The 13,565-nt window shown below is 43.6% G+C and overlaps 1 protein-coding gene across 1 annotated transcript in view; it reads left to right on the top strand.

Moving 5' to 3' along the window:
• LOC308162607 (titin-like) overlaps nt 1-13,565 on the top strand; it is a gene marked incomplete at both ends in the record, with an annotated part of 148,860 nt that overhangs the window by 121,008 nt on the left and 14,287 nt on the right. The window contains 21 exon segments of the mRNA XM_080536752.1: nt 141-437; nt 539-1,126; nt 1,219-1,521; nt 1,628-1,924; nt 2,022-2,309; nt 2,417-2,716; nt 3,007-3,309; nt 3,424-3,729; nt 3,819-5,585; nt 5,823-6,116; nt 6,205-6,489; nt 6,627-6,926; nt 7,029-9,095; nt 9,184-9,486; nt 9,590-9,895; nt 9,986-10,276; nt 10,378-10,674; nt 11,048-11,353; nt 11,447-11,749; nt 12,011-12,292; nt 12,411-13,004. Of these exon segments, the coding sequence (XP_080392878.1) occupies nt 141-437; nt 539-1,126; nt 1,219-1,521; nt 1,628-1,924; nt 2,022-2,309; nt 2,417-2,716; nt 3,007-3,309; nt 3,424-3,729; nt 3,819-5,585; nt 5,823-6,116; nt 6,205-6,489; nt 6,627-6,926; nt 7,029-9,095; nt 9,184-9,486; nt 9,590-9,895; nt 9,986-10,276; nt 10,378-10,674; nt 11,048-11,353; nt 11,447-11,749; nt 12,011-12,292; nt 12,411-13,004 (10,077 nt within the window).

A 13,565-nucleotide genomic window follows, 5' to 3' on the forward strand; every position in this document is an offset into this window, starting at 1 on the left:
TAAAATGTAAATACAGTGTCGTTAATAGAATAATTACATTGTTATTACACAGGTACAGAGCAATTTAAAGTGTTATCATGTCATCTGTGTAATTCTGTTGCCCCATACAACGTAACATATTGCTAATTTATTTTTTGCAGAAAAACCAAGTCCCCCTCTAAAGCTGGGGGCCACAGAGGTAACCAAGGACAGCATCACAATTGCTTGGTCAAGACCAGAGCATGATGGTGGAAGCAGAGTAACTAGCTATGTCGTTGATGCACTGGAGAAAGGACAAACAAAGTGGATAAAGTGTGCTACTGTGAAAACAAACACCTATACATGCAAGGGCCTGAGGGAACATGCAGAATACTTGTTCAGAGTTCGTGCTGAGAATCATGCTGGACTCAGTGAACCCAAGGAGATGATTATTCCTGTTGTTGTAAAAGATCAACTAGGTAAGATTTCTACTTTTCTGTTCTTATTTGGACTTCTTCATCATATACTGTAAATCTTGTTAGCACATATCTAATTGTATGATGGTAATTTGTTTTTACAGAGGCCCCAGATTTTGACATGAAGAACTACCCCAGGAACAATGTATATGTGAGAGCAGGATCAAACTTGACATTTGAGCTTCCACTCACTGGCAAACCTATGCCCAAAGTTGCTATATCAAGAAACAACGTTGTTGTGAAATCAACAAAGAGGTTCAGCTCTGAGGTGACCACTGAGAGCCTCCTCATTAACCTCAAGGAGAGCATTGCAAGTGATGCTGGCAGATATGATATTGCTGCCTCCAACACAAGCGGTACTACCAAGATGTTTGTGAACATTGTTGTGCTAGATAAACCCGGTCCTCCAGGCGGTCCTATTGAGGTCAGCGATGTTGGTGAAACTACAGTGTCTCTCAAATGGCTTCCACCTGCGTACAATGGTGGCAGCCCAGTTACCAACTATGTTGTACTCAGACGTGAAACAAGCACTCCTGCTTGGACAGAGGTATCATCTACAGTGGCAAGAAGTGCAATAAAGGTCAGCAAGCTCACCAAAGGAGAGGAGTATCAGTTCAGAATTAAGGCGGAAAATCGCTTTGGTATCAGTGACCACATCGACACCCAACCAATCACAATAAAGCTTCCATACAGTAAGTGTCTTTGTAATGGAATAGTGATAACAATATATTCCCAATCAGTGTCTTGATGTGTCTTTGACATTTATGTTGTTTTTCTATTCTAGCCATCCCTGGCCCTCCATCAACCCCATGGTTGACCTTTGTGTCCAGAGAGAGTCTGACTGTCTGCTGGCACGATCCTGTGATGGATGGAGGAAACACTGTCTTTGGCTACCACCTACAGATGAAGGAGAGAAGCAGCATTTTGTGGCAGAAGGTTAACAAGACAGCCATATCTGGAAAACAGATGAAAGTATCAAACATAAGCGCTGGACACATCTATGAATTTAAGGTTGCAGCAGAAAATGCAGCTGGTATCGGGAAGATGAGCAAAACGTCTGAAGAAGTGCTTGCAATTGATGCCTGTGGTAAATGTCTTGATTATCAATATACACATTTTCACCTTTCTGTTAGTTTATTATAGATATTGTTGTGTTGTAATCAGGTCTTGATCAACTTGATTTTGTATTTCAGAACCCCCTGCAAATGTCCAGGTTTCAGAGATCACAAAGAACTCTGTCAGCCTTGTTTGGACAAGGCCTCCCTATGATGGCGGAAGCAAGATCACTGGCTACATGGTGGAGAGGAGAGACGCTCCTAATGGCAGATGGACAAAGGCCAACTTCACTAATGTCATTGAGATGAACTTCACAGCGTCTGGCTTGTCACAGGATCAGTCCTATGAGTTCAGAGTCTTTGCAAAGAATACAATTGGTTCCGTCAGCAATCCATCTCTTATTGCCGGTCCAGTTACTTGTGTTGATTCATGTGGTAAGTTCATTCTCATTTAGTTTTTTAGTTTGAAGGAACTGTTCGGTTGTTATTCATTTCACTCATTGTTGGTACAATTTAATGTGTTATTGTTCAGGTGCCCCAGCAATAGACCTCCCTCCAGAGTACCTGGATGTGGTGCAGTACAAGGCCGGAACATCTATCAAGATAAGAGTCGGCATCCTTGCAAAGCCTTTGCCAACAATTGAGTGGTACAAGGACGGAAAGGAATTGGTGTCAAGTTCTCTGCTATCTGTTGAGAGCACCACTGATGCCTCTGGTATCCTTGTCAAGGATGCATCTCGGCATAACACAGGCACATATGAAATCAAGATCAGGAATGTCCTGGGCTCAGCATCTGCCACTATCAGGATGCAAATTCTAGGTATTTCTACATGTCATTTATTGAATGAAACAATATTACAACCTGCACCTTCTGTTATGTGAGTAGTATTATATATATTCATCAATGTTCAATGTTCTCTTTACTAGACAAACCTGGACCTCCAGCAGGAAATATTCAATTTAAGACAATCACAGCAGACAGGATCGCCATAGCGTGGGAACCGGTAACGGATGATGGTGGTGCTAAAGTCACCCACTACATTGTGGAGCAACGTGAAACCAGCAGAGTGGTGTGGTCCACCATATCTGATGATATGGAAGAATGCTACGTGAATGTCCAGAAGCTGTTAAGAGGGAATGAGTATGTGTTCCGTGTGAGGGGAGTGAACAAGTTTGGAGCTGGAGAGCCTTTAGAGTCAGAGCCAGTCATCGCCAAGAATGCTTTTGGTAAGTGGATCACAAAACAGGCTAGAAAAGAACGTTTTGAAACATGCAAACAGAGGCTCTACTATAATGAAATGCAGACAATGCCTAAAATAATCAACATGCCTGTCACCCTATTTTATTGAAGGGATAGTTAAGGGATAGTAAATAAAATGTCTGTGATTAACCACATACGTACCTTCACTCCAGTCGATACACCAAAACACTTTTTGGGGTAGTTTAGCAACTTCCACATCCATATTTGTCAATGCAATGGAAACAGTGAAAATGTTTACACGCTTTATGTATTTCAGTTACACCTGGACAAACTTCCACACCAGAGGTTACAACAATTACAAGAACATCAATGGTAGTTGTATGGGAAAAGCCAGGTGTTGATGGCGGTAGTCCAATCAGTGGTTACTACCTGGAAAGACGTGACACGAAGTGCCTTCGTTGGATAAAGGTCTTCAAAGATCCAATTAGCGATGTCACCCAGCTGGTCCACCACCTGACAGAAGGAAAGGAATACCAATACCGTGTGTGTGCTACCAACGAAGCAGGAGAGGGCCCCTTCTCAAACGTGTCTGACTACTACAAAGCAGCTGATCCAGTTGGTATGTAACATTATTCGGCATCTACCTACAGCAGGAGATATGGTAATAGGCACATCTTTCAAATCTCTATAAAGGTCTACTGTAACTAAATATGATATACATTTTGTTTATTAGAAACACCAGATGAACCTTGCAAGCTCAAAGTGGTGGACTCAACTAAGACATCCATTACCCTTGGATGGACAAAACCAGAATGGGATGGTGGTAGTGAAATCACCAGCTACGTTGTTGAAAAACTGGTGGATGGTGAGGAGGAATGGACCGTCATCAGTGCCAAGGGAGAAGTGCGGACAGCAGAGTATGTTGCGTCTAATCTCAAACCAGACATTGATTACTACTTCCGAGTGTCTGCCATCAACTGTGCAGGACGTGGAGAGCCGATTGAGATGACTGAGCCTGTACAAGCTAAAGATATCCTGGGTATGTAAATACTGTTAAGGTCTATAACATGACCATTTGATCCTAGTGAAAGGTCAACATGTAACATGTGTCTTTTTTCTTTTTTGCAGAGGAAGCCCAAATAGATCCAGATGTTGCAATGAGAACTCACTACATTGTTAAAGCAGGAAAGGATGTTGAGATCACAGTTCCCCTCAAGGGCAGACCTGCACCTAGTGCCTCCTGGAAGAAGGGAGACGAGTGCATTGACAAGGATCCCAAATATGTATTCCACCACACAGACACTACATCGGTGCTTCTTATTTCAGAGGTCACCAGGGTTGACACTGCAAAGTACACAGTACAGGTCGAGAATGGTGTAGGAGAGCCAAAGACACTAACATTGTCTGTCAAAGTGCAAGACTCACCCGCTGCTTGCAGGGGCCTAGTGTTGAAGGAAGTTACTCGGGGGAAAGTCGTTCTGTCCTGGGAGGCCCCTCTGCTGGATGGTGGTGCTGAAATTACCAATTACATCATTGAAAAGAGAGACTCATCCAAGAGAGCCTTCTCCTGTGTGACAAACAAGTGCACAGACACCACATACACCATCGAGGAGCTCTCAGAGAAAACATCCTTCTTCTTCCGTGTGTCAGCAGAGAATGAATATGGAGTGGGTGATCCCTGTGATACAGCTGAACCAGTTAAAGCTACAGAGACCCCTGGATCAATCAAAGACCTCGCTATGAAGGATTCCTCAAAGACCTCGGTGACACTGCAGTGGGAGAGGCCTGATTATGACGGCGGAAGCATCATAACAGACTTTATCGTTGAGAAGAGATTGAAGGGCCAAGAGGAGTGGGCACCAGCCGGCTGCAGCAAACATGCTGAATATGAGGTCACAAAACTCACAGAACTCACAGAAATGCACTTCAGAGTGTGCTCTAAGAACGAGAAGGGAAATAGTGACTTTGTTGAAATTGGACCAATTAAAGTGGTTAACTATATTATTTCACCAGAGGCCAGCCTTGAGGACTATCCAGATGGACAAATCTGTAAGCGCATTGGTCACAATGTGCATATTGAGTTGCCGTACAAGGGTAAACCTCGCCCCGCCACATATTGGCTCAAGGACAATCTGCCTCTGAAGGAGAGTGAACAAGTACGCTTCAAGAAAACTGAGAACAAGGTGGCTCTTATGATCAAGAATATAACTAAAGAGAATGGTGGTAAATACACACTGACTCTGGATAACGGGTCCGCCAGGAAATCCTTCCACATTCATCTCGTAACTCTCGGAGCACCATCCAAGCCTATTGGACCAATACGTTTGGATGAAGTCAGATCAGAGAGCATAATGATATCCTGGGATGAGCCCAATGATAATGGAGGCGGAGATATCACCTGCTACTCTGTGGAGAAACATGATACATCTCAGACAGATTGGAAGATGGCTTGCTCTAGTGTGACTGGAACCTCATTCAAGATACCAAACTTGATCAAAGGAACACAATACCAATTTAGAGTATGCGCTGAGAACAGATACGGAGTTAGCGAGGCACTGGTCTCACAAAATGTCATCGCCAAACATCAGCACCGACCTCCAGGTCCACCTGGGAGACCTGTTGTGTACAACGTCACCAATGATGGCATGACTATTCAGTGGGAGGTACCCGTCTTTGATGGTGGCTCACCAATCACAGGCTTCCACGTTGACAAGAAGGAGAAGAACAGCATTATGTGGCAGAAAGTCAACACTATTCTGGTAACTGGAAGAGACTTCAGGATCCTTGAACTTATTGAAGGGCTTGAATATCAATTCAGGGTCTATGCTCAGAATGATGCTGGATGCAGCCGCTTCAGTGATGAAAGCAAGCACACCATGGCTGTTTCTCCAGTTGGTAAGTCCTTATTCTGATATTGTGGGGACTAACTTACTGTCGCTGTATTCATCCCATAAAGGAAGTAGTGTCATCATTGCCGGGTTTAAAAAACCAACACAAAGTATGGAATTACATTTTCCTTTAGTCCAAGTGAAATGAATGTATTTGGGAGTATTAACCATATGCGATAGACAGGTTCATTTTAGTCCATATATGAGTTGAACATGAAATCTAAATAATGTTTTCCTGTTTCAGATCCACCTGGCCAACCAGACTATATTGATGTTACTAGTGACTCTGTTTCACTGAAATGGGATGCACCCAAACATGATGGAGGAAGCAAGATCACAGCCTACAACGTTGAGAAACGCCAGGGAAAAGGCCGCTGGCTGAAGACCAACTTCAGTGATGTTCCGGAATGCAACTTCATAGCATCTGGTCTGGCCTGTAATGAACGCTATGAATTCAGAGTGATTGCCAGAAATGCTATTGGCACAGTGAGTCCTCCCTCTCAGTCATCTGGCTACATCGTGGTCAGGGATGAAAGTGGTAAGTGAATACAGGATCAAGTCTATTGACAACATTTGTTTGGTACTGTAGAAAAACAAAGACACTTATTCCCTTTCTGCCTTTTCAGTTGCTCCAAACATTGAGTTTGGACCGGAGTACTTTGAGGGCCTCACAGCCAAGGCAGGTGACAACATCAAAGTGAAGGTCAGCATCACCGGCCGACCCACACCCAAGGTCATATGGTACAGAGATGGAATAGAGATAACAAAGAGAATGATGGACATCACCAATGTCGCTGGATCAAGCACCATTGCTGTCCGGGATTCTGACCGCAGTCACCGTGGTGTATACTGTGTAGAAGCAATAAATGCCTCTGGCAGCAAGAAGGAGGAGATTACCGTCCAAGTTCACGGTTTGTTTTGATTTCATTATTGCAACCTCTATATGGCACTGTCATTTATACTTACAGAATCTAAAGAAGTTAAACTGTCTCATATATGTGAAATCTGTGCACCTGATAAAGTATTATTTTATCATCTAATGATTTAGATACACCTGGGGAGCCAGTGGGACCTGTCACTTTCACTGAGATCTCTGAAGGCAAAGCTACTCTCTCATGGAATCCCCCTGATAATGATGGCTGCTCTGACATCTCTCATTACATCATTGAAAAGCGTGAAACCTCAAAGATCTCATGGGCCCTGGTCACAGACCAATGTGAAGCTTGCACATACAATGCCACCAAATTGATCAAAACCAATGAGTACCAGTTCCGTGTTTCTGCTGTCAACAAGTTTGGTGTCGGCAGAACATTGGACTCCAGCCCTATAATTGCACAAATGCAATACAGTAAGTTCAAGTCAAAGTATAATTTTGACACATTTAATGAGAAACGTTTATACTGTATGTCTAAATAATCATAATAATAATATTTTTGACTGTTTCTTACAGCGGTTTCAGATGCTCCTGGTACACCTGATGGAACTGAAGCCACAGGAGAAAGTATCACACTGTCATGGACACCACCTACATCTGATGGAGGAAACCCAATTCAGTGCTACATTGTAGAAAAACGTGAGAAGAAGACAGTCCGATGGGTGAAGGTGCTGACCAAGAAGCCAATAGTAGAGACTGGTCACAGAGTCACTCATCTGACTGAGGATATGGAGTATGAGTTCCGTGTCTCGGCAGTGAATGATGCTGGTGTAGGAGTACCCAGTAACATATCCATGCCTATTAAAGCAAGTGAGCCTAGAGATATTCCTTGCGCTCCATCTGTGGTTAATGTTACTGACTCTACAGATTCATCCATCAGTCTGGAATGGACCAAGCCTGCGGATGACGGTGGAATGGAGATCCATGGCTACATCATTGAGCTGTGCAAGGCAGCTGAGGAGGAATGGCACAGAGTCAATGAGGAACTATGCATCGATACTACCTATGTTGCAACTGGTTTGGAAAAGGGTGCAGAGTACAAGCTCCGTGTCGCTGCCGTAAACAGTATTGGTAAAGGAGAGGAACAAGAAATCCCTGAACCGGTACACGCTCTAGACAGACTTGCTGCACCTGAAGTTGATATTGATGCAAGCTTCAAACAGACACACGTTGTTAAGAGTGGAGGCACTGTCCATCTCCGCATTGCCTTCAAAGGAAAGCCAACTCCAACAGCCAAATGGATCAAGGAAGATGGAGAACTTGGGGTCATGACAGAAATCGCTACTACCGAGAACTCCACTGCTTTGACAATAGAAAACTGTACTAGAAATGATTCTGGAAAATACACCATTTCACTGGAGAACAGCTGTGATGTTACGTCCATTACTTTCACTGTAAAAGTCCAAGCTACACCCGGTCCTCCAGGCCCTCTGGCCTTTAAGGAAGTGTCCAGAGGAGCTCTGACTTTGGTCTGGGAACCTCCCACCAATGATGGTGGAGCCCGCATTCATCATTACATTGTAGAGAGGCGTGAGGCTAGTCGCCGTACCTGGCAGCAATCAGGCGGGAAGTGCATTCAGAAGATTCTATCAATCAGTGAACTTCTAGAGGGTGTTCCATACTTCTTCAGAGTTTCAGCAGAGAACCAGTATGGTGTAGGTGAGGCCTATGAAATGCCAGATCCAATCATTGCAACTGCAGAGCCTGCTGCACCGAAGAGACTGGATATCCTTGACGTCACAGACACAACAGCAACTCTAGCCTGGCTGAAACCTGAGCATGATGGTGGTAGTCGTGTCACAGGTTACCTTGTTGAAACTAAAGCAAAGGACACAGATAAATGGGTTGTTGGAGGTAAAACCAAAAACCTGGGTGTTGTGGTTGAGGGCTTAGCTCATCAATGGGAGTATGAATTCCGTGTAAAAGCAAAGAATGATTCTGGCTTTAGTGAACCAAGAGAGGCAATGGGCTCTATCCTACTCAAAGAGCCGCGCATTGAACCAACAGCAGATCTCAGTGAAATAGCTAACCAGTTGGTCACTTGTACGAATGGAACGACATTCACCATTGATGTCCCCATCAGTGGTAGACCAGCTCCTAAGGTGACATGGAAACTTGAGGAGATGAGGCTGAAGGATTCAGACAGAGTGACCATTAAGACAACGAAAGACAGGACCACAATCTCAGTCAGGGACTGCATGAGGGGTGATGGTGGCAAATACTTCCTCACTCTCGAGAATGTCACAGGAACAAAGACATTCACTGTTACTGTCAACGTCATTGGAAGACCTAGTCCTCCCACTGGACCCGTTGAGATTTCATCAATTACCTCTGAATCCTGTGTGATAACATGGGCGGAACCAGAGGATGATGGTGGAACTGATATCACCAACTACATCGTTGAGAAGCGTGAATCTGGCTCAACTGCATGGCAACTTATCAACTCCAGTGTGAAACGCACCACATTGTGTGTCTCACATCTGACCAAGTACATGCAATATACTTTCCGTGTCTGTGCTGAAAACAGATTTGGTGTGAGCAAGTCCACTGAATCCGAAACCATTGTCGCTGAGCATCCATTTGGTGAGTATGTTAAGAAATATCGATCTTTCATGTTGTTATTAGGGTGTTGTATGAATTAAAACTGAATGTATTTTCTTTTTGATAACAGGAACCCCTAGCGCACCAACGAAACCTGAGGTGTTTGGTGTGAGTGCAAACTCCTTGACTATCAAGTGGGAGGAGCCATACCATGATGGAGGGAGTAAGGTGACTGGATACTGGATAGAAAAGAAAGAAAGAAACATCATCCTATGGGTGAGGGAGAACAAGATCCCATGCTTTGAATGCTATTACAAAGTGGAGGGCTTGGTTGAAGGCCTTGAGTACCAATTCAGAATCTATGCAATGAATGGAGCTGGCCTGAGCAAATCCAGTGAGGCATCGAAGGGGGCAGTCGCTCAGAACCCAGTTGGTAAGTACTTTCATAATTGAATTTGGAGCTCTTTGGTTAATGATTCCTATTTAATGATGCCCTACTAACACAGAGTAATGATTGCCATTTCTATCATGCCTAGATTCCCCTGGTAAACCAGAGGTAACAGATGTGTCCGGGTCTACAGTGTCCATTAAATGGTCTACACCATTGAATGATGGTGGCAGCCCCATTGTGGGTTACATTGTTGAGCGTAAGCCATACACCATCACTGGTGAGGGTCGCTGGCTGAAGTGTAACTACACCAATGTCACAGAGAACAATTTCAAAGTCACGGCACTAGGCGAAGGAGAAGTGTACGAGTTCCGTGTCATCGCCAAGAACACAGGACAAGTGTATAGCTTGCCATCCGTGTCCACTGGTGCAGTGACATGCAAAGCTGAATACAGTAAGACATATACCTCTAAACATTTGTATTGATGACTCAAAATTCAAGTCAAGGATAATTGATTAAGTTGATTTATCTTTCTTTTCGTAGCACCTCCAAAAGCAGAGCTTGACAGCAAACTTCTGGTGGACACTGTTACCATAAGAGCTGGCTCAGACCTTGTTCTTGATGCTGCTGTTGGTGGCAGACCTGACCCTAAAGTCTTCTGGGCAAAGGGAGACAAGGAACTGGAGCTCTGTGAGAAGTACTCTCTTCAGTACTCCAGCACACGTGCAATGGCAATTATCAAATTCTGTGACAGAGATGACACTGGAATGTATTGTCTCACTGTGAAGAATGCCAGTGGGGTCAAGACAGCTGAAGTTAACGTTAAAGTACTTGGTAAGTGTAAAACAGAAATTAAAAACAAGGAAAAGGGAAGATTACAAAGGGCCTCCATGACAAATAACTTCTAACTGTCAATTTGTTCATTGTTCTTTTAGATACACCTGGTGCTTGTCAAGACATCACAGTAAGCAATGTGACAGAAGAATCCTGTACGGTTTCATGGCAACCACCTCTGGAGGACGGTGGTGATCCAGTGGCTCACTACTCTGTTGAGAGGCGAGACACCAACAGACTGACTTGGGTGGTCATGGACGCTGAATGCAAGGCTCTGACTTGTGACATCACCAGATTATTCAAGAACAATGAGTACCTCTTCCGAGTGAGAGCAGTCAACAAGTATGGAAATGGTGTTCTTCTGCAGTCTGGCCTCATCATTGCCAGAAACACATTCAGTAAGTATATCAACATAAGTAACATACGTATTGTGTTGTGTAGCAATGTAGTTACTATCTCCATGTGGCACAGTATATGAGGCACCCACAACTAATCATAATATATGTATGCCTTATAATGTCTTTATACTATATAATAATATGCTATGTCTGTCTAGAATAATAAATGTTAAACTGATGGAAAATAGCTCATATAGAATCATTTAGTAGTTAATTCTGTGGGCAAAGAATGACGCTGGCTTCAGTGAACCAAAGGAAGCCCTGGCCTCTACCATGATCAATGAGCCACGCATTGAACCAACGGCAGATCTCAGCGAAATACCTCTTGCATCAGAATGACCATCTGACAATATTATCTCCTTTGTTATTATAGCTGTTCCATCTCCTCCGGGAGCACCTGAGATTCTGGCTGTTGGTAAAGACTTTGCTACAATTGAATGGCTCAAACCAGAGAGTGATGGCGGCAGTGAAATAATCACTTATCTCATTGAGAAACGTGAAAGGAAGAGCGCAAGATGGATCAAGGTGAACAGAGATTCTACACTTCTGAACACAAGCCTCAAGGTAGCAAGCCTTCAGGAGGGAAACATTTACCAGTTCCGTGTAACTGCGATAAACAAGGCTGGCGAGAGTGAACCCAGTGAGCTGTCTCTCTATGCCGTCTGCAGGGTGCCCACATGTAAGTATCCATTAGTAATCCATTGGATGATATTTGCTGTTGCTGATACACTGTTGCAGGTATTGACTGTCAATGTTGTGTACCTACCCCCAGGTACCCCAGCTCCTCCTTCAATCCCACGCCTTGCGGACTCCACCAAAGACAGCATCAGCCTGGCCTGGAGCAGACCTGTGGAGGATGGAGGTGCTGATGTCCTTGGATACATTCTTGAGAGCCAGGAAGAGGGAGCAGAGGAATGGACTAAGGCACACGAGAAGACCCTGAGAGGCACAGAGCATGTTGTCACTGGCCTTACAGGTGGCAAGAAGTACCTGTTTAGAGTTGCTGCAGTTAACGTCAATGGAACTGGTGACTTCAGTGAGCCTTGCACAGAAACCGAGGCAGTTGAGAGACTGGGTGAGTCTAAAGATTTAAGCAACTTTAAGTAGTATCAACTAAATAATAGGAATTAAACCTAGCCTGTGTGAAATGTTATTCCCCAACCTTCCCACAACCAAATTCTGATGAAGTTACCAATACATTTGGTTCCCTGACCATGTGTTATCCATAAACAATCGCATTTGTATAAATTACCTTTTCAAATAGATATTTGTTTTTAGTAAGTACATTTATTTTGTGTATTGTTATGTGATTCATACCCATCTCTTTTTAACACAGAAACCCCTGACCTTGAAATGGCTGATGATCTGAAGAAGACCATCTGCTTAAGAGCAGGAGGTTCCCTCCGCCTATTCGTAACAGTGACCGGACGCCCAGTCCCTGTTGTCACCTGGAGCAAACCTGACATGGATCTACAGAACCGTGGATTCATTGAAGTCACTAAAACTTCTACAACTCTGATCATCGACAAAGTCAATCGCTATGATGCAGGGAAATACACCCTTGATGCAGAGAATCAATCTGGAAAGAAGTCAGCTTCCATGCTTGTCAAGATCTATGGTATGCTTTGATGATGTCGTGTGTGTGTATTTGATGAATGCAAATTTGGGCTATTTTATTACTAGAATGATATCAGTAGTATAGATCTTTTATTATATTATGGTTCTCTTCTTTTTAGATACTCCTGGTCCAACTGGACCAATCCAGATCAAGGAACTCACAAGCGACACTGCCTCCATTGCATGGGAGGCCCCAACTGTGGATGGGGGCGCACCAGTGAACAACTACATCATTGAGAGACGAGAGGCATCAATGAGAGCTTTCAAGACAGTGACATCCAAGTGCAGCAAGACATCCTACAAAATCACAGGGCTCGTGGAGGGAATGCTCTATTACTTCAGAGTCTTACCAGAGAACCTCTACGGTGTGGGAGAAGCACGTGAAACCCCTGATTTAGTGCTGGTGTGCGAAGTGCCCTTGCCCCCACTGACACTAGACGTTGTGGATGTGACCAAGACTACGGTAACACTTGGATGGGAGAAACCAGAGCACGATGGTGGAAGCAGGCTGACAAGCTACGTCATTGAAGCTTGCAAAGTTGGCACAGATAAATGGATGAAGGTGTCCACATTGAAGACAACTGACTTGGAGTACACTATTACTTCTCTGAATGAAAATGAGCAATATCTCTTCAGAATCAGAGCTGTTAACAGCAAGGGAGCAAGTGAGCCAAAGGAGATTGTCACAGCCGTAACAGTCCAGGAACAAAGAGGTATGCAATGTGTCAACTTCATACATATCATATGTAACATACTTAGTACTTTTACTGTGCCCTATTGCCTATTGTGTAGTTGTTATTATTTATTAGTATTTCTTCTCCTTGACATTTCACTGTGCTGTTGAGAGGTTGAGAGGCTCGTAGCAGCATTTCATTGTAGCGTTTACATCCTGTATCCTGATTGATTTGACCATACACTTAACACACCATACACCATACACTCAACACACCATACACTCAACACTTTAGCAAAAGTTTGAGGTAAACAATGAATTTACCGGTAGCTAAAATTCTGTTTTTTAGTGTATCATTAAGAGTAACTTACTTTTACATTGAAAGAAGACTAATGATTGTATAAAAAAGGTTATGGCCTTTACCTCAATGTCTCTCTTTTAACAATGGACAATGGACCTTGTTTATTTATATGAGTTTATATTCATAGTTTTTTTATTTCAAACTTTGTCAGATATTCAAAATGTAATATGTGGATTAAAGGTGAAATCGTGTATATTACCCAGTATGTCTACTCACCTCAGTGTCTCCAGTTTGCAGTGT

Source organism: Nansenia antarctica (genome assembly GCF_963989245.1).
Source record: "Nansenia antarctica genome assembly, chromosome: 7".
Classification (NCBI taxonomy): Eukaryota; Metazoa; Chordata; class Actinopteri; order Argentiniformes; family Microstomatidae; genus Nansenia; species Nansenia antarctica.